The sequence below is a fragment of the Microtus oregoni genome, unplaced genomic scaffold (genome assembly GCF_018167655.1).
Source record: "Microtus oregoni isolate MIOR12 unplaced genomic scaffold, Mior012 000002F_ref0000024, whole genome shotgun sequence".
NCBI lineage: Eukaryota > Metazoa > Chordata > Mammalia > Rodentia > Cricetidae > Microtus > Microtus oregoni.
Window position 1 is genome coordinate 73,660,127 of NW_024543061.1, and position 21,409 is coordinate 73,681,535.

At 38.1% G+C, this 21,409-nt stretch overlaps 1 protein-coding gene across 1 annotated transcript in view; it reads right to left on the reverse strand.

Moving 5' to 3' along the window:
* Nucleotides 1–21,409, reverse strand: part of Lrp6 (LDL receptor related protein 6) — a 131,215-nt gene that overhangs the window by 58,082 nt on the left and 51,724 nt on the right. Inside the window, exons 4-7 of the mRNA XM_041632490.1 lie at nucleotides 13,984–14,180; nucleotides 11,734–11,865; nucleotides 8,608–9,004; nucleotides 8,267–8,438 (exon numbers count right to left, since the gene is read on the reverse strand). Of these exons, the coding sequence (XP_041488424.1) occupies nucleotides 8,267–8,438; nucleotides 8,608–9,004; nucleotides 11,734–11,865; nucleotides 13,984–14,180 (898 nt within the window). The remainder of the gene's footprint in view (nucleotides 1–8,266; nucleotides 8,439–8,607; nucleotides 9,005–11,733; nucleotides 11,866–13,983; nucleotides 14,181–21,409) is intronic.

Here is a 21,409-nt window from a genome sequence, read left to right on the forward strand (position 1 = left end):
GGACCAAAAGTCAACTAGAATCTGGGAACAATTCATGAACAGTGAAACGGTCTTGAAAGACTCTTGCAGCATCTATGAGTGCACACATGTACAGAGCAGGCTGAACTGGTAGGAGTGGAGCATGCCCTTCCCTCCCGGAGAATTCAATACAGATATCACAAAAGCCCCACTAGGTTAACCTCCTGGTGGTGACTACTGCACTAGGATCATGTAACACGGTCATGAAAACTATTTCAAGTCTGAAACTATTCAAAACTGAGGCAGTCGAGCACAGCATACAAAACAAAAACTATGCTAGGAGTAGGGGGCAAGTTCCATTCTTCTCCTTGAGCAAATAAAAGACTAACTGAACAAAAAACAACTAATATTTCTAAATTTTCAGAGAGGAGACTGGAACAAAAAGAACAAAATTTCTGGTGTAAGGACATTTTTTAGAAACAAGTAATGGCTGATTTTTTTTGAGACCTAAAAGCAGCTTCCTTTGGTTCAAAAGCAGAACCCTGAAAACCCAGGAAGCACATATTTCACTACCTAGAAGCTAGTGAAATTTTTGAGGTGGCATGAATGAGATGTCCCCTACTGGACATTTGAATACTTGGTCCACAGCTGGAAGCTGTTGCTGCTCCAGCATCATGCCTGCCTGCTGCCTGCTCCTCAAGACATTGATAGGCTCTAATATTTCTGCAACTCTAAGGCTCCTTCCTCCTATAAGTTGCCTTGCTCATGGTATGTTATTAGCATAATAGAAAAGTAACCCAGACAACATAGAATGATTTACTTTTAAAACTCTAACATAGTAGCTAAAACACAGAGGTGGTAATACAGATCTTTACCAAGTGAGTATCAAAGCCAAGTTATCGGTGTTAGTTCAACAATTAATCTAACACATAAATGACAGATTTGCATGTGCTGGTGGTGTGCTCCTGGAGGTTGGAAGCAGAGGCACACACAGGCTAAGTGTTCTACCCTTGAGCTACATTCCCAGCCCTTTAAGTTTGCATTATCACACTCTGCAAGTGTAAACTTTTGTATTATATACCACATTTAAAATAAAATAGTGGGAAGGGGGCAAGCTGAAGAATCCTTTTTATTCCCCATCACAAAGAACTTTCAAAATGAACAGAGATGAAATCTTTAAATAGTTGATAACTATAAGTTGATGTAAGAAGTCAAAACTCGTACATCTGTTAACTACTCAGTCTTCAGCAAACTCGTTCTCAAAAAGCTTCCAAGCAGTGATCCTCTGCCATTACTTTCTCACCTACCCTTTCCAATCCTTGTAAAGACAGTAAAAACAAAATATCAATGACCTTTTAAAACTACAGTAGGTTTCCATGTCAAAAAAAAAAAGAAAAACAAAATCTTCAACCCCTACACAGACTCTATTAGTTTAAAAGAATTAATGTATTTGGCAAGCAACAAACAACAGCTTCAAACATTTAATCTACTATTTGTTAATAATGGAACAGACTATATACAGGAGCTGTAAAATTCTCTCCTCTGGGCATGACATGGCCATTGCAGTCATGAATCAGAGCAGCTATGATTACCCACAGGAGATCCTCATTAACATTCCATGGGTGGGAGGGGCTTGCTAGGCTATGGGGGGCTCTCACTAGGCAATTAAGGAAGGAATCGTGAGTTAATAAGGCACTCAAGGAAATAGGGTACATGAGTTGTCCCAATTCCACCCCAAGAATACGTTAAGTGGTTGGTAATCATTTTGGCAGAGACTCTTCTTTGGTATGTTGCCTATAAGCTACCCATGTTCCCATAGGTGATTCCTCAACCATGTTTCTGTAAGTAGCCCAGGTTAAGCTCACAGGCTCATCAAGTTAGACTTGAAAGAAATCGTTTCCTCAGTCTGTCCCTGGCCTACTATCTGGAGAGAATGACATCTGGTCATACCTCCCCAAGAGAAGGTGGACAGCTTAGCCTGGAAGATCCCTTCAGAACACCCGAGTTACTAAAGAGCTGAAGTGCCCAACAAACTTCTTTATGTTAACAGTGATTAAATGCAGCAAATAAAAACCTAAAGTATATGCCATCTGTCTTCCAAATTCCTTTTAGAAATATTCCCAAGGCAAAGTAAATTCTCTTTCTTAACCTAAGAGACAGTTAAGACAGTAAACATCAGAAATATTACACCTAAAAAAAAACCTTATCTGTTATTTTGTTCAAGGGGTTTTATTGGCTAAAATACAAACACTAAAGTCATGTAAATTATCTAAGGTCACTCACTTAAATATAAAGATAAAAGATGACAATAAGGGTCTGTATTGTAAAGTGATTTGAGGTTGTGAGTCTTCACTGCAAAACGCTGGTGTAAACTTGAAGGTGATGGAGGAGGGTCATCTGTCTATGTGTTACTTTCATTGGTTAATGAAGAAACTGCCTTGGCTTTTTGATAGGGCAGGATTTAGATAGGTAGAGTAGACAGAACAGAATGCTGGGAGAAAGAAGGCAGTGAGGCAGACACCATAGCTCTCCTTTCCAAGATGGATGCAGGCTGAATCTTTCCCAATAAGCCACCACCTCGTGGTGCTACACAGATTATTAGAAATGGGTTAAGATGTGAGAGTTAGCCAATAAGGCTGAAACTAATGGGCCAGGCAGTGTTTAAATGAATACAGTTTCCATGCTGTTATTTCGGGTATAAAGCTAGCCATGCAGGAGCAGGGCAGGACGAAAAGCAGGCCTGCTCGCCTCATCACTACATGAAGGCACACTCTGTCTTGTAAGAAAGTAAGTTAGGGGCTGGAGAAATGGCTCAACGTTTAAAAGCACTGGAGGTCCTAGGGGCTGGAGACATGGTTCAGCATATAAGAGTGCTGGTTGTTCTTCTAAAGTTCAATTTCCAGCCACCACATGTTGGCTCACAAATATCTACAATGGGATCTGATGGCCTCTTCTGGGATGCAGCATTCAGAGCACTCATATGTACTTTAAAAAAGAAAAAAAAAGTATGATAGTAAAACCAGTACCCCTTTCCCCTGGGAGTCCAAAGCCCTAGGAATAAAATTATTTAGGTAATTGAAAGTGGCCAGTGGCTCAGAGTCTAGTACATACTAGGCAAGTACTATACCATTGAGCTATGCCCACAATCCAGAAATAAACTACTTTAAAAAGAATAGGAATGAAACTAAAAACATCACTATACTTATTAAATGGTTTTATATTAAACACAAGATACAAAAATCAAGACAGCAGAACGTTTTTTAAAATGGTCTATCAACAGGCTCCTAAAAACGTTGTGCACCAAGCTGCATTAGATTATTCTGAAACTGTCGAAGTGAAACTGTCCAAAGTCCTAACTTTGTGAATACAAGATTTGCTGTGACAGTTCAGGAGAGTGCCATTACACCTATCACTGGGGCTCTTTATATACTTGAGTACAGACTGAGTGCACAATGAGACAACGGAGTGGTTGACGAAATGTTCTGGCTTCTGTAGGTTATAACACATGAAGTAACATTTCCTCAACTGTTAAATCAACAAATATTCAATAGGAGTTCACAAATCCCTATATATCCCCTAAAGGACATTGCTTGAAGAATCTAATGACAGAGTTTATCAATCCTCCTCCTGTGATTAGATGTCAGGAAGATATGAAGGAAAACATAAGTTCACAAACATACACACCGAGCCGGGCGATGGTGGCGCACGCCTTTAATCCCAGCACTTGGGAGGCAGAGGCAGACGGATCTCTGTGAGTTCGAGACCAGCCTGGTCTACAGAGCTAGTTCCAAGACAGGCTCCAAAGCCACAGAGAAACCCTATCTCGAAAAACCAAACATACACACCGTGTGGTGAAGAAGTACAAACAGGCAAAGATGCAGGAATTTAAACACACTAATCTCAAAGATGTCTCAAACTGAAAGAATAATCAATTCTAAGGAGCTCTAAATAATGAAGTTATAAACTGGCAAAAACTCAAAAGGAAGGATTTGTTGACACTTGGCATATAAAATCAATAGCTTTCTCTTTATAAAACATAATTATATTGTTATAATTATTAATCTTAGAAATCAACAACAAAGAAAAGCAGTATAAACAGAACTATGGGTATTCTGACAGAATTTCACATTATGTAGGCTAGAAATGCAAGACAAAGAAATTCCTTTAAAAATAAATCTGAATACTTGTAAAAGAATTTTCCTTATAAGGGTATTGATAAAACAGAGGAAGTTGTCATCAGAGGAAAATGTAGCCCAGCAATTTCAGGTTCAGAATATGAAACAGAACATTCACCAACTGCCAAGTTTTCAACAGAGACAATAATACCTCTTTATTCTAAACTACTTGGTACGGAAGGCTCTAATAATCTCCGCCTGTCTCTCCCAAAACAGTGCCACACTCTGGTTTCTCTTCAGATCGTATAAATCTTTCGCCTTTTACCAAAACAGTGCCACATATAATCAGATCTGGACTACACAACCTACAGATTCTACTGTATTATCAAAGTAAAGGACCTTACAGTAAGAGATTTATAACAAATCTACATGTGTTCAAAAAGACAAGATCTTTTTAGCTGTAACTACCAAGTGCTGTTACACTCTGAGTATAAGCTCAGAACTAGCAGAGGGGACAAATAAAAAGCCCAGTAAAAACTGTGAAGAAATTTTAGTTATATTATTATTATTTTGATAAAAGAATGATGAAAATTTATTTTTTTAATTAAATAAATATACAACAAGAAAGCATCCTCAAGAACACACAACATAACTGGATAGGGTGATGTACTCTCGTAGTCTCCCAAGGGATGGGAGGAGACCAAGGCAGAAAAATGAGTTTGAGGCCAGACTAAAAAAAGGAGTGGGGGATAACAGTACTTTCTTAATTTTAAACTAAACAAGGATTGCTTTAAAGCATCAATGACAGGTCTTTGCTATTAGTAAGCAGTATTGCAGGTGCTAGGTACAAACCATGTTTGGGGCAGTGACACCTGACCAAAAACATGAATGTTGTCAAAAATATAATCGTTTTCCTATAACTATAAGGTCATATAAAAGAGAAATAAAGATTTTTGAAATCTCCCTTACCAGAAAAACTGAAACTTCTTTCTGCTAATACAAGAAGCCATAAAACACTATAGTAAAGACTGGGAACCTAAGGAACAAAGCATAAACGCTATCGAATGTCTGCCCACAAAATGACGGCAGCATTCCCATGCACTGCAGAAACAGCAGGACAAGTACCAGCTTGCACCTTTAAACACCACCCACAGCTACACAGCCACAGCAGCTGCTGAGCTAAGGGAGACTATCCTCACCTACACATCTTTATATGGAAGAAGTATGGCGCCAGTTTTCTTTAAGTGACATCATTAACAACATTGTGTCCTGCCTGTATCTGTAGACGCCAATTCTAAGTGTCATGACATCATTAACAACATTGTGCCCTGCTTCTATCTGTAGATGCCAATTCTAAGTGTCATGACATCATTAACAACATTGTGTCCTGCCTCTATCTGTAGACGCCAATTCTAAGTGACAAGAAAATCTAGCCTACCCTTCTACAGCTCTGTAAGAAAGAATCTCGTCTGAGTTAGAGTTTCCATGCTTTCCTTCATTTCTCTGAATTCTTAGTCAACTCAACACAACCAGCACCTGCCATTTCAACAGAAAGAGAAGTAGCTCCAAGCCCTACCCACTGAGGGAGCCAAGGCCTGCGCATTCTGAATACTTCTTTGTCCTCCACTCACAACACAAAAAATTACTGTGCTACAGGATGATTTACCAGATAACTATCTTTTCTTCTCAAGTGTACCAGAAATATTTGGTCTTCAGAAGCAAACAGGGCTACCATAGTCTGATATTCCCTTACAGTCCCAGGAGTGAGCAGCCCCACCCCTCAGTATGACAAAGCTGGGAAGTTTTCTTGAAAGAAAAGGATTAGAGGGACCTTATCATCCATACTATGGTCAGAAAAGCACCCAGAAACTTCTGCTATATAGCAAAAATCTATCATTTAAATTTTAAAATTACACACCTTCCTCAATTTTTTCAAGTTTAATATTATCTGCCTACTGCCAAGTACAGAGAGATGGAAATGCTGGGGGCATAGGCTTCCATAATGACAGCAAGTCTCAGGATAGAAAATGGACGCTTTTCCTCCTCAGATTACACAAGATGAAGTGCTGTGCTTTTACAGCTCAGTCTGCTATCCATCGACAACTTTACACATTAAAGTGGGGGGTTAGGGGGATTAAGAAGGAAGATGTAGTGACACACTTTAGTCCCAACCCTCTGAGGCTAAGGTACTAGTACTATCACTGCAGCCCAGGACAACAAAGCTTGAGAAAGACAAAAAAAAAGGAAAGGAAGGAAGAAGGCAGCAGAATAAATAGGAGTAGCTGTTGTGTTCTAGATGTGTCTGAAAAGAAAGGGCAAGAGCATCAACATCTAACTTGTGAAAGCACATCAAAATTTCCAGAGCAAAAAGAGGAAGCCTTTCTGTAGTTCCCTGAGAGTAAATTTATCACTGTCGGGGCGGGGGGGGAGGGGGGGGGATGGATTGCACAGACAGACACACACACATCCCTTCTTGAGGGAAAGGCAAACAACTAGCATCTCTGTGCTAGAAACCAAAGCCTTGTGCATGTTAAGCAAGGGGACAAATAATACCATAGGGACAAAGAAGTAGTGAAGGAAAAGGGACAAACAATTCCATCATCTACACAATAAATTCTTTTTAATCAATTATGATGTACTCACTTTATGAATAAATTTTCATTTCTCTATTTGAAGGCCCCTCAACTACTTGTGACTGACTAAATTTATGTGTCTAAAATAATATACCTGAAAGTGGGAAAGAGGATACTATATTCTCAGTAAGAATACCTTTCTTTCCATGTCAATCACAATAAACTAAAAAAGACAAAACCAAATAGAAAAATCTTTTAAAAGGTGATAATAAATCAAGCAATTTTCCCCCTGTGTAAAATCTCAGGACTTCCTCTAAGATCCATGAGCATTTAGCTGTTTTCCTAACATCTTCATGTAGGGAGAGTGATAGACGGCCAAGCAAACAAAGCTAGCAATCTGTCTGAAACACGAATCTATCACCTCTGGCATACTAGTACTCCCCTCCAGCTGCTGAAGATCCAAATACTAATTTGGACTGGGATGGGGGGGGTGGAGCACTGAAACTCTAGCCAAGGAGAAACATTACAGTTAGGCCATACAAAACTTTCTGTTAATGGAAACCAGCTGTAAGGGGAAAAAAAATGTAATTTCTAATATTTGTGACTGGTGATGTATTAATGGGTTTCTTCAATTTCAAGTTTCCATTCTGGAAGGAAGGCCCTTTAATTCATTATTCCCTGAGTATCCCTGGCACTCCTCAGAATCCCCTCTCTAAAATAACTGTCCCACAGTCCAAACTCCATACCGTAAGGTATGTGCAAGGGGCTAACTATAAAATTTTTTTTTGCCAAAGCCATTCCTTATACAAAAGCCACAAATCCCCAAAAGGACAACCTAATCCACACAATCCACACTCAGTATCAAGGGTGTGCCATTTACAAAACATTCTGATAAAATACTTACTACTGATTATTTTCACCATAATTCTATCTCCCACAAACTTTATTCTATCACTTGGCAAATCTTTTTTCCCCCAGGATTTGGTTAACTATTTCTACTATACAGTCCACAAATCAATTTAAAACTTCTTTTAACATGGTATGGTTGGCACATGCCTGCAATCCCAGCACTTGGGAAGCTAACACAAGAAATCATGAGTCTGAGACTAGCCTGATCTATGCAGTGAAACCATATCTCAATAAACAAACAAAATTTTTGTTTTTATGTAACAAACTGAATATTCCACTGCCAATTCCAAACAAAAAACAACAAAAAGTTACATACACACACAATATCTATACAGGTAGATAGGTAGGTAGGTAGACAGATAAGATAGATATTGTTTTCTTGTATGGGTCTTATAGAATTTTGGTTTATGGAAACTGGTTCTAGGAAACTCAGGTAGCTGCTTTACCCAAAATAAAGAAAATCATTTACAAAAGCTGTTAAGACCAGAAACACTGGAACACACATTTCCTATATCAATACAACTCAGAGGTGCTAGGATTAGGTGGAACACATCCATTATCCCTAGAACTGTGAACTGAGGAAGACTTCTGGGAATAATATCCTGGAATCCCAGATGACTGTTGAGAGACTATGAATCAAACTCCTACTCACCCAGAAATCATTTTAACAATGGTCTCAATTATTTTTTAAAACGACAGAAACAAACAAACCTCAATTTTGTCTGTTTTGGCATCTCCCCAGTATATTGTGCCTTCATCATAATCCAGAGCTAAGCCATTGGGCCAACCAAGAGAAGTGTTAACAAGAACTACTCGGTCAGAACCATCCAGAGCAGCTCGCTCGATTTTCGGGGTTTCTCCCCAGTCAGTCCAATACATGTACCTATAGAAGCACATAAAAAATGAGCTGAAAGTATAATACTAAAAGTGAAACCCATTCCATATATTACATTATCATCATTCAATGTGGAAGGAGGGGAGGAGAGGGGAGGGGAGGGGAGGAGAGGGGAGGGGAAGGGAGGGGACTGATTACTAATATAGGTGCTTCTTACCCAACCATGGGATCTAGCACAATAGCCCGGGGCTCCTCTAAGTCCTCTGAAATCAGAATCTTCCTCATGGTCCCATTGAGCCTTGTCACCTCTATCCGATCAGTGCCAGTGTCTGTCCAGTACAGGTTTCTTGCAACCCAGTCAACAGCAATACCATCAGGATGGACAATCTGGGCAGTGACCACAAACTGACTACCAGATCCATCTATGAAGGAACGACGGATGGCCCTCACTTCATCATCAGTCCAGTAGATATAGCCTTCTACAGGGTCATAGTCTATGGCGATGGCATGCCGGATGTCTTCCAACTGCAGGACAATGTCAGTAAAATCTGGTGTATCCAAAGAAATGCGCCTCAAGTCTGTCCGTCGGGCAAGGAGCAATAGTTCAGTGGCACCTAAAACAACAAAGTAAGACCAAGCAATCATTTGACTGTCACAGGCAAAGTTTAACCAGTCTATATAAAGCACGTAGAAGTCCTCAGGAATTGGAATTAACTGAGTTTATTCTGCTCTCCCTAGAGTAGAACTAAAATGTGATTCTGTGAAACAGAAGTCAGTGCAAACTCCTTAATGGCTAACTCTCCAAATCAAGCTGCAATCCACACTTGCTGATTTACTGGATAACCGCTGGATAAAGGTATGCAAAAGTAATCAATCATCATTTCATTTCTCATAGCTAAGCAGTAATGGAGGAAGAAATTTGTAGACTCCAGAGCCTTTTTTCAAGAAACATGTTTTAGAGGTCCAGAAGGGTTGGGGGTGTGGACTGCTTGCCTTATAACCATAAAGACCCAAGTCTCACCCCCTCAGCCCACAGACAAAAGCCAGCCATGGTGGCAATGCACGAGCACTCCTGGGAGAAAGGCAAAGATAGGTAGATCCCTGTGTCTCACAGGGAACAGGGCATTTGGCAAATTCCATGCCAGAGACCTACCTCCAAAGGGAAAAAAGGGGGAGGCACCTGGAAAGTGACACTTGAATTTGTTCTCTGGCCCGTGTACACCTGTACACATGAACAGACATAGGCATGCAAAGGTGTGCTCGTAACATGTGTGCACACAATGATAAAAAAACTAGGACAAAATGTTAAAAACTGAATCCTGAAACAGAAGAATGTTACGGCACATAAACTGTCTCTCTGTTAAAGAAACACAGAGCAATATCCAACAGCCCTGCGGACAAGGGAAGCTGTGGAGAAGGGAACTTAAGAAGTGCAACAGTGGTTAAGAGTATTTGAGCCAATAAAATCTGGTTCAAGTAGGGAAACAAACTGAGAAGAAACAGTCACTGTAAACCTAGATTCAGCTAAATATAAAATTTAAGGATAAATATAATATTCCGGAAGGTACTAATCATAAAGTATTCAGTAAGTATCATCAGCTAATATATCATTAAAAATAAAGACAGAGTTATAAATCAAAAAAATTTTTTTTAAAGTTTTTCAAGACAGGGTTTCTCTGTGTAATAGTTCTGGCTGTCCTGAAACCAGCTCTTATAAACCAGGCTGGCCTTGAACTCAGCGATCAGCCTGCCTCTGCCTCCCGAGTGCATGCGCCATCACCACCTGGCAAATTTCTGAAATTCTTACATAGGATCCAATGAAAACATAATTAAAAATAAAAATATTAAGCTTAATATTTTTGTTTGTTTTAATGTTCAAGTAAAACACCAGCAAAATAATCATCTAAGGACTAATAAAAATAATATGTAAACTGTCAACTGAATGAGCAAGGAGAAAAAAAAATCCCAGCTAAAATTTGTGTAAAGAAATACTAGCATATAAATTTAAATATGAATTTGGAATCATAGCTGCAAAAGCAAGAAGAGAAGAGACCAATTTCAGCATCAGCTGTCTGAGTGGAGGGCCGACTGTGCATGAACGCTAAACCGGAGAGGATGAAACACAAACGGAAACTGCAGGCACAGCGGGAACGATGCTGCACACTCACTGCCCATGCTAACTGACAAAGACAGATCAAACCTTACAAAGAATTCACAGAACTATTAATTTGAGCAAGGTGATCAAAACAATATAGAACTTCAGACTATTAGGTGCTAAATGTGCACCTGGAACTCAGAACTGGTTAAACATGTACATGTACACCACTGCGAAGGAGAGGACAAACTTCCAGTGCTGAAATAAATCCTCATTTTCAACGTCAAGGTACATTTTCAAACAGAAAAGCAATGCTACAAAACCCTTTTGTTTAAGTTGAAACCGAATCACTGTTTACCATGGAAACCATCTGACAAGAGTCAGCCAGCTTCACCTTTGACTATGAGGATAATTTATCAACGCCAACTCATAATAAACATCCACTAAATTGACTCAATTCCATCTCACTGACTCGCTGACCTCCTTGCCAGGAGCTCTCTAACATGCTCTGGAAGAAAGGCGCCAGGCTTTCTGAGGAAGATAAAGAAGCCACTCCACATATAACAATTTTCTTACCAGATTCTGCTTGTTGCCAGAGAATGGTGACCCACAGGAGTAAGAATGAAGAATAACATCCTCATTAAGACAAAAAGTGCTGGTGTTCTCCCAAACTAAAAGCCCCTTGCAATGTCCTAAGCCTGTGCCCTTCTCCAACATGTCCTCTATCTATAGAGAATTAATAAGAGTGAGAAGAAAAGGACAAGAGGACCGGCTGAGTTAAAGAAATAAAGTTACTTTAATAGTACAATGAGGAACTTTTTCTTAAGGTACTTCTTTGTCATTATAGAGCACTCAAAAATATCTTTCAATAGCTTAATAGAAAACTTACCTATTCCATTTTATTCTTCATCAATAAAAGTTTAATAATTTTCATTCAGTTCTTTTTTATTTACTGGTGTTACCTAAGTATTATGAGATTGTGATTTCAGTGGCTATGAAATTTGCCAAGAGAAACAGTACCTGTTTGTCAATTTGTTTTTTCCAAAAACACAATGTTTCTTAAGTACTAAATAAATAACATAAAAAGATGCCACAAAACATAAACCACCTCTGCTAGCAGCCACCTGAGTGACTAGTCTCCCAAAGCACTGCCAACGCTAGAGTTTACAAAAGAAATACAAAGTTGTTCATACAGAATCCAACTGCTCTCAGGATTTTTTTTTCTCACTTGAATAATAACGATCTTACCATCTTTGCAGGTTTTTCCATTCTCCAGAAGCTTGACCCCAGTTGGACAAGCACACTGATAAAAAGGCTTGATTGGAGACATCAAACACAAGTGGGAACAACCACCATTATCAATTCCACATGGATTTGTAGCTGTCAAATATAAATCACACTGATTAATACCAATGATTAGGGATGACCTCACTCACTCTGGATACACAAAGGTTAACAACCATAACATGAGCAACTGTGATAAACCAAAATGACTACCAAATTTCCTCCAGGTGCTTAACTACCAACCATCTGTAAGGAAAGGAATTAATTAGTAAAAACTTAGTGGGTTTTTTAATCCAAAGAGAAGTAACTAAGAAGAAAAGCAGAAGGTCTTTGCCCTAATGGAACTTATAAACTTATTAGTGAGTTAAAATAATAAACTATGGAAATGGAAAGAAAACAAGGAAGCTAAATATTATATTGCACATTTCAACTAAAAGAGGTTGGACAATCAATGAGGAATTAATCTAAGTGTTTAAAAAGCTGGGAGGAAAATCTTCACAGAATGCAGGAGGCCCAGCAGGCAACCTGAAGGACAGGAGGGGTCATTCTGAACATTTTGGGTGTGGTAAAAAGCCTTCAGAATAAAAACTTAGAAACCAGGCACTGGGAAGCAGTAAGGAGAACACTGTTAAATAGAGGCTAAGATTTCTGTAGACCGGGAGAACATCAAGAATGGGAACATGCTGTGGCAGAGGGTATGAAAGCCAAGAAATACAACTAGAATTTTGGAAAGCCATCCTTTGGAATGAACAAGATGAAAAAGACAAATTCAATAGATTAAAGGAGGGAACGTGGAACACAGAAAGACAGGCACAATGACACACACCCCAAATCCCCCACTGGGAACTAGAGCTCAAGGTCAGTCACAGTGGGACTGGGGGGAGGGCAGGGTAAGATATGTGGGAACCTGTTTCCATTCTTATTTTAATTTTTTAACAGTCTGAGTTGTAGTTTAATGTTTTGAGTAGTTGTCTAGAATGTACAAAACCTAGAGTCAGTCTGTAGCACTGCAAAAAAGAGAGAGAAAGCAAGAATAAGAAAGAGACAGAACCCCCCCCCCCAAAAAAAAAAGCCAAGCTATGAACACTGTAGAAATGGATATATTCAAATAACATTCATGGAAATATCAATATAGAATAGAGAGCATCCTCAAAGACCTTGAAAGAAAAAAAAAAGATAGAGAGCAATACAACATAAGACATAAACATAAATCATCAAAAATAACTAACATTCTCAAGCCAGTAAAACAAAGGATCAACTATGTCATTTAAAACAAGGTTTGGAGACTTTCTGAGGACTAATCATGAGAATACAAAGTTCACAAAGGACTACATAAACATTTTATTTTTACATAGGTTAACACATCTATTTTAAAATGCTTTTATGATCTCAGTCATCAAACTCCAATGTAACTCATTCAATATTTGATTAAATCCCCCTAACTGGAAAGAACTAGTATCAAACAACTCAAAATCCAAGCACTCTTCCTTGTTGGCTATGGAAAACTATTTGAAATATACTCAGACACACAGCAGACATTTATTTACAGACAAGTCCCAAACATTTACCATTCTCTCATAAAATCCAAATCCATGCCTCTCCTACAAGGGGTCACTGTCAGCAGACACAGCCCCATGTCTTTGTAAAGGGTAACCAAAACCAGAAGCGAAGTTAGAGAGAGAAACACATAGAGGAAGAGGAGGAATGCAGATGAATGCTCAAGCAGGTGGTTTATTCAGCACACTTAGGTGCTGGAACTCATTAGCTGAGTTGAGAGGCTTCCTATTCAATCAGTATCCTTTTTAGCACACTCACATGAACACATCGGAACAGTAAAAAAATATGAACCAGGAAGTAGATTTAAGACAAGAGGTCTGTCCCTCTTAATGTGTAAGAACAAAGAGCTTGAGCCTGCTTTTCAACATTATGAAATGCATTTATTTATAAACTTAGCATTCTTAATTTTTTGTTCATTTCTGTTTGCCACTTCTATTATCCCAGCCCCAAATAAAAGACAAGACATTATGTGGTAAAAGGTATCACGCAACAAGGTTTAGACTGGTGTAATAACCTGAATTGTTTGTATGCTCTTCCCTTTCAGTCCTCCACTGCATTTGGATATGCCCCTCTTCCCCGCCAGGGCCTCACTAAAGCCAGACATCAGACCGCTGCAGAGCTCTTCCAACCTGGAATTTCAAAATCCAGATCACTTACCATTTGGCTGCCTCTGTTGGCTGAAAGCATGTATATCCATGGGAGAGAAGATGTTAGAATGGATTTCACGCAGACCCTCGCCAGTATACTTGTTGCAAGCCAAAATAGAATGTGTATTCCAGTCAGTCCAGTACAGTGTGTCCTCAAATAACGTCAAGGCAAAAGGATGTGGAAGGGAACCTTTAACCACTGCCTGCCTATTAACACAAAAAGAAAAACTCAAACTTCTAAAATTTTCTTTTATGACATCATCATCATTCAGCAAGAAAGAGAGTCAACACATACACATACTAAGGAAGACATATCTGTAGGTTAAATCCATGTATGAAAAAAATTCACATATGTTTTCAAGTTGTCAAAAACCCTAACCAAACATTCAGAATGGTCAGTCTTGGCTTGGCAGCAGGCCAACTAAATCACAGGACAGAGAAGCCCAAATTTTAAGGTTGCTGTCCGTCTCCCTTCTCAGCAACTACCTCTAGACTCACATTTTCTATTCTTTCATGTAATTAACATCAGCAGGAAAAAAAAATAAGCAACGAGGAAAACCCCAGGGGTTAACAGTTGGCACCAGGAAGTAGATTTAAGACAAGAGGTCTGTCCCTCTTAATGTGTAAGAACAAAGAGCTTGAGCCTGCTTTTCAACATTATGATTTTAGTAACTACAACTGAAAACATACACATGATGCTAAAGTGACAGACAGCACTCAGTCTAGCTCTAGAAAATTATTATCTAAGCTATTTTATTTGTTTTTATTTTACAATAACTAAACCTCTCAATTCAGACAGCTAACCATTGGCACAATAATACAAAACTAGAGTTTCACAAACAAAACTATTGCATAAAAAGAAAGATCCAGCCCTCAAGACACAGCACTTTGCAGTGTCAGAGCTGTTCAATTAGTAAGTGCTCTCAACAAAATGAATAAATTATGATTTCAGTCAAACAAACATTTAAGGCAATAAATACTTGGATATTTTCATAAACTGTGTTTTCCAATACTCAGCCTTGGGGAAGGAGGTGAGACAGGCATGAATACATAAGCTACTGAAGAACAGTTCAACTTTGCATTCATAGGGTGACTTCATGGTCTCTGGCAAGGACAACTGTGGGATTGTGGAAACAGTATCTGCGACACATGAACCAGTCCTGACTTAAAGTATTGCAAATTCAAGACATATTTTATTTTAAAAATTAAAAACTGAGCATAAGAGGAAGGCAACTGATTTATAATTTAGAACATCATACTGACTAGTTGACCTAAATCATCAATTTTCTCCTTTCATTTCCTTATTTTTCTTGTAGACCTGGGAATTGAATTCAGGGCATGCAAACACTGGCAAGGGCTCTCTCTACCACTGTTACATTTCAACTATACATGCCAGCTCATTAAAAAACTAAATCTCAGGGGACGTGGCTCAGAAACAGAGCACTCACTAACACTCATAAGGGCCTGTGTTCACTCTCCACGACTAAAATATAAGCATCCATACTAATGCATGCCTTTGCTTGGTGAAGTGACACAGGTTTATAACCCAGTACTCCAGGCCCATCCATCAATAAATGCTACAGCTATACAAAGTATTTTTTTCTGTCCAAATTGGAATTCATCAAGAAACTAAAAACCAGGGTTGAAGAGATGGCTCACCAGTTAAGAGCACTTACTGCTCTTACAAAGGACCTGGGTTCAGTTTCCAGAACCCCTTATTGGTTCACAACCATCCTAGTCCTAGGGATCAATTGCCCTCTCTGACTTCCATAGGCACCAAGCACACACAATGCACATACACATTCAGGCAAAACACTCAGACATAAATAAATCTTTTATAAAAGAAATAAAAATGGATAAAGAACTGAGAAATTAAATTTCTTTCTCAATTTTTCATTTTCTAAATTCTTCCGCATTTTCTTCTACATAAGCATTGTGTCACGAAGCAGGCAGCTCATAGCTATAATCCTAACACTTCAGAGGTTGAGGCAGAAATATTACCACAAATCTGTGGCCTATGTAGGCAATCATACAGAATGAGAACCAGCTCAAAATAAAAAAAAAATAAAAAAAACTAGCTAAGGAAGAAATCACAAGATTGGTTAAATACTGAGCTAAAATAAAACACAAGTACAATGCATACAAATTTATGAGCATCCATCAAAGGAGGTAAATTTATAGACTACAAATGCCTTAACTAGGAGATAGATGGCAAATTAACCTCCTTTCAACCCGCCTCAGCCTGAAGACACTGGAAAAGGAAGAGTACACTAAGGCAAAAAGAAGTATGGAAAGATATAACATAGAAAGTTGATTCTTTGAAAGATTAATGAAAATGCAACCTGTAGCTATATTGGCAAAGAAAAAACAAAGGTATAAACTAAAACTGAACATCATAACTGAAAAACATCATACTTTTTAAAAAAAAAAATCAAAAAATGTATTACAAGGAGCAACTATAAACAACTTTGTGCCAACAAATTAGTCAACTTATAGGAAATGGAAACATTCTTAGAAAGAAACCAATTACTAATAAAAATTTATGGAGGAAGACAACAGAGATGCATAAACAAACTCAGCCAGTTACAGTATCCCTAAGAAATAGCCAGGCCCATACAGCATCACAGATTAAATCTACCAGACACTTAAGCAAGCAAGCAAACAAACAAATAAATAAGAAAAATAGATGGGCAGACGACAGAAATATTTGGTAACACACTCTGGGAGAATAAAGGTAAAGAAGACATTTCCCAACTCATTCTTAGAAGCTGGTTCTAAAGTAACAATATCACAAAGATACCAGAAAAAAACAAATATATACTAATATCCTTCAAGAATAAGGACATAAAAATCCTCAACAGAACATATAAAAAGAATTAAAATCATCACTAAGGTGAATTCATCCAAGAAATACAAGCTTGGTTTAACAATTAAAAGAGCCATTTACAATGCTTATTTTTTTAAAAAACACAACCAACTATTTCTATAGATATAAAATAAATAGGCAAGATCCATAATCATTCATGATTTAAAATGAAGTCAATAAACTAAGAATAAAAGAAAACTTCCTTCACCTGAAAAAAGCATTTTACAAAAAAATCTGCGCCTAACATTCTGCTAATCTGACAATAAATGCCTATCCTGGAGGAGCAAAAGATGTCTCTACTCTACACTGTATCAGAGGATGTAGCTAATGTGACCAAGCAAAAGAACACTCACCAGATGAAATAACTATGTATACAGAATATGTAGTTTTTTTAAAACCAATCTTCCCAAACCTAGTGAATTCAACAAGATTGTAAGATTAAATGATTCATCAACAAAAATATTTTGTACTTCTATATGCTAAGTAATGAAAAATAACTGTTCTAATTTTGCTACTAAAAATAATGACTAGGAATAAATGTATTTGCCTGACATGTATGAGGTTCTTGTTTCAATACTGAGCACCACAAAAATAAAGAAGGGCTGACAAGATGGCTCAATGGGTAAGGGTCCTTCCTAGGCAAGCCTGGCAGCCCGAGTTTGGTCCCACAGCTCACATAAAAATAAAAGGGGAGAACTGATTCCCAAAAGTTGTCCTCTGATCTCCCCACACACATAAATAATAACATTCCTTAAAAATTAATGAATTTCTTTAAAAACAAATAATAGCCTAAAGGGCAAAGGATATGCAGTTCAGGGGTACTGCATTGCCCAGCAGGCATGAGGGCCTAGATTAAAACCCCCAGCCCATAGTGCGTAGTGAGGCCCTGGTCTCAATCTCCAACACTATGAGTAAAATACTTATACTGTAATACATAAATATATAACACTGAATTCCTTTTCAAGTTATCCATTTAAAATACTATCAGGGATATATTTTATAAAGGAATTCAAGAGCTAACCTACACAAGCAAATCAAAATGGATCATACATCTGATTTAAACGTAAGCATTATAATAATAAAACTCTTGGGAGTTTCTCTCATAGAAGAAAATATTTATGATAGAAGAAAATATTTATCACTTCTTGTCAGACAAAGGTTACTAGGACCACCAAAAGCAATTTAACAAGAGCAAAGCAATTAGCCAGGTGCTTTAATCCCAGCACTTGGGGGCAGAAATAGGTAGATCTCTTTGAGTTCAAGGCTGGCCTGGTCTACAGAGTGAGTTCCAGTACGCGTTCCAAAGCTACACACAGAAACTCTGTCTTGAAAAACAAAAATAAAACACAAAAAGAAAAAGCACTGATAAATTCCTTATAATAAAAACTTTACTATTTGTTTCAAAATATGCCATCAAGAAAATGGAGACACAAGCTGTAATGACAGAAATATTCTTAAATCATATGTCCAACGATGAAATCTTATCTATATTAAGAAAGAATTTAGTAACAGAACTAATGAATAAACTATTGTTAAAACTGACAGAATGGGGACCATCATGATGGCTCAACAGGTAAGGGCACTTGCTGCCAAGTCCTGATGAGAAGGGCCCGCTTGGTAGTAAGAAGGAATTGACTATTGCTTGGTTTTTGTTTGTTTGTTTTTTGAGACAGGATTTCTCCGTGTAACAGCTCTAGCTGTCCTGGAACTAGTTCTTATAGACCACGCTGGCCTTGAACTCACAGAGATCCACCTGGGAATAAAGGCGTGTACCACTCCCCCCCCCAGGAATTGACTCTTAATTCCTGACCTCTAAATGCCAACAATGGCATGTGCCTTCCCCCCCCCTCCGCCCCCCCCCCCCCGCATAAGAAATTTTTGATTGACAGAATATTTCAAAATAATATCTAACTGGGTCTCATAAGGAAAATCTAAGCTAAAAATTGGGCCCCAAAAGATTATAGATTGGCCAGAAGGAAAGTTAGTATTAGAAATGAGAGGAAACACACAAAGGAACCAAAACCACAGCAAATTCTGATACCTGAATTCTTTTTCCCCTGTTGTTATTTTTCTCCTGATTATAAAAGGAATATGCATTCTTTATAAAGATTTAGAAACATAAAAATATAAAGGTTATTTTTCCAATCCTGTATTATATACATGTGTGTGTGTGTATATATATATGTATATATAAAAAATCCATAAATTTGTAAATATACACCAATACAAGCAATCTCAATTATCGATGATTTTGTTTTTAAAATAGGTTAAGACATAATAGGGTAATAAATAAACCAATAAGATCTGGAAAAAATAATCTGGTGAAACCAGGTAACACTAAATCAGAGACCTCAGCAGGAAAAATTAAATAAATATGAGAAACTAGCAAGAGCTCAGGAGGCTGCAGACAGAGAATGAGAAGACATGGCTCAGACAAGAAAAATGAACAAAGCACTATGGAAAGTCCATGCAAAAGCCAAGTACAAAGAACATTTCCTACATCCTAATCATCAAGCTTCAGGAGGACTAGTGTAGCAGGTTTCCCAGTCTGTTGTGCCCTAATGGTTTGTTTGCCCAAAGAAAAATTGTTATATGGAAAGATCCTTCCAGCTTTCGTTTATTTGGGAATGTTTCACTTTCTTACTCACTTTTGAAGTTTTGATGGGTATAGGATTCCAAGTTTACTTTTTTTTTTTTTTTCTTTTGGCCCTTTGAAAACTGGCCAACTGCCTTTTGGTCTACATTGTTTCTTTAAGAATTCTGCCTATTCTCTAATCAAGTTCCCTTGTACATAGCAAGTCACCTCTCTTTTTACTTTTAACATTATGTATCTTTGGCTTTTCTAAATGTGCTTATAATTTGTCTCATGCTATGTTCCTCTTGCACGAAGTTCAACAGCTTCTCAAACACTGGCACTCCTGTCTTTCTTCAGATCTGATGGTTTCCAGCAATGGTTTCTTCAGAGATTTCTCCTCTTTTCCTCTGGAATCTAGACGTTGAACACACTAGTCCACCCAATGAGCTCCCACACTGCCATTCCCTCTCACAGTTTTGTTTTTTCTAGTCCTCCACTTGATGCTGTTCCTTGCCCTATCACCTCAAGTTTCCTGTTTGTTTTGTTTCTGTTTTGTTTTGTTGCTTTTGTTTTTGTTCAAATTTAAAGGCAGCTGCCTTTAAATTCCCTAGTGATTTTTTCACTTCAAGAATTGTTCATTTCAGATACAGAAATTTCTTTCTGCTTTTATTTCAATTTTTTTCAACATCTTCCTGAAAGTCTTTCAGTGTTATTGAGACACTTGGAAAGTCTCTATTAAATGTCCTATCAAGATCTATAAGATTACATTTTTCCTCCTTTTAATTTCTATCAAACTTTCTTACGTCACTGATCATTTAAGGTAGATTTTTTTTTGTTCTTCAGTTGTTTGTTTTTCCTTTACCTAAAATGATTTTTCTTCCACTTACAAATTTTTCTAAGTTTTAGTAATCTAATTTCAGAACTTTTCTTGTATCATTTTCCTTTACAAGTTATATTGATTTCACATTAACTTTTGGTCATATTTAAACAAAGGTTTGCCCTCTCTTCTGTGTTGAAGTTTTCTGGAATGCTGTGTGTGTATGTGTGTGTTCTGTTCCTTATTCTTTCTTCCTTTGCAGTAACTTTAAACGGTACTTCATCTGATTCTTTTCTGATTCTCCTTTATCAAAATATTTTCTCTGAACTTTTAAAAAGAAAGCAATATTTAAGGTAGTTTTAGCTTCACAAAACACATCCCCCTTGTTCCTATGATGTTCAAAGTTTAGCTTCTGGGAGCCACTGGGTGTCCCCTTCTTGAAAACTCTTCTCTCCTCCCTTCATTTCTCCCTGTTCCAGCGTGCCTTTCTGTACAACTGTGAAACAGTTCTCCCAGGCAATTTCTTTCCTTTCAATGTGGCCCTAACCTGAGTAAGAACCCTGGTCTTACCATTTTCAAAGAGTTCACTGGGGTTAAATTCCTAATTCCACCTGTCCTTCCCATGGACACACAACACTTGTCAGATATTTCAACGAGCAGCCATTGTTCCATATTTCCTGTCAATCATTTTTGGGGGATATAGAGGAGTTTGAGCAAGGTCTCTGTTTAGCCCTGATAGTCCTTGTAACTCGGTTCTATAGACCAAGCTGGCCTTGAATTCAGTAATCCACCTGCCAAACGTACTATGTGCCACATCCTACTGTCCCTCAGAGCTGATGTTCTTTTGGAGCGTTTCTACTTTCAAATCCTATGATATACCATGTTACCTCCCTGCTCACCCCTGCATAGAGACAGTGATACCATGTTACCTCCTTGCTCATCCCTGCACATATAGTGATGCCATGTTACCTCTGCTCACCCCTGCACATACAGTGAAGCCATGTTACCTTCCTGCTCACCCCGCACACACAGTGATGGCATGTTACCTCTGCTCACCCCTGCACATACAGTGATGGCATGTTACCTCTGCTCATCCCTGCATAGACAGTGAAGCCATGTTACCTCTCTGTTGCCTCAAATTCAGAGATTCAATCCCTCTGCATTCTGAGTGCTATGAT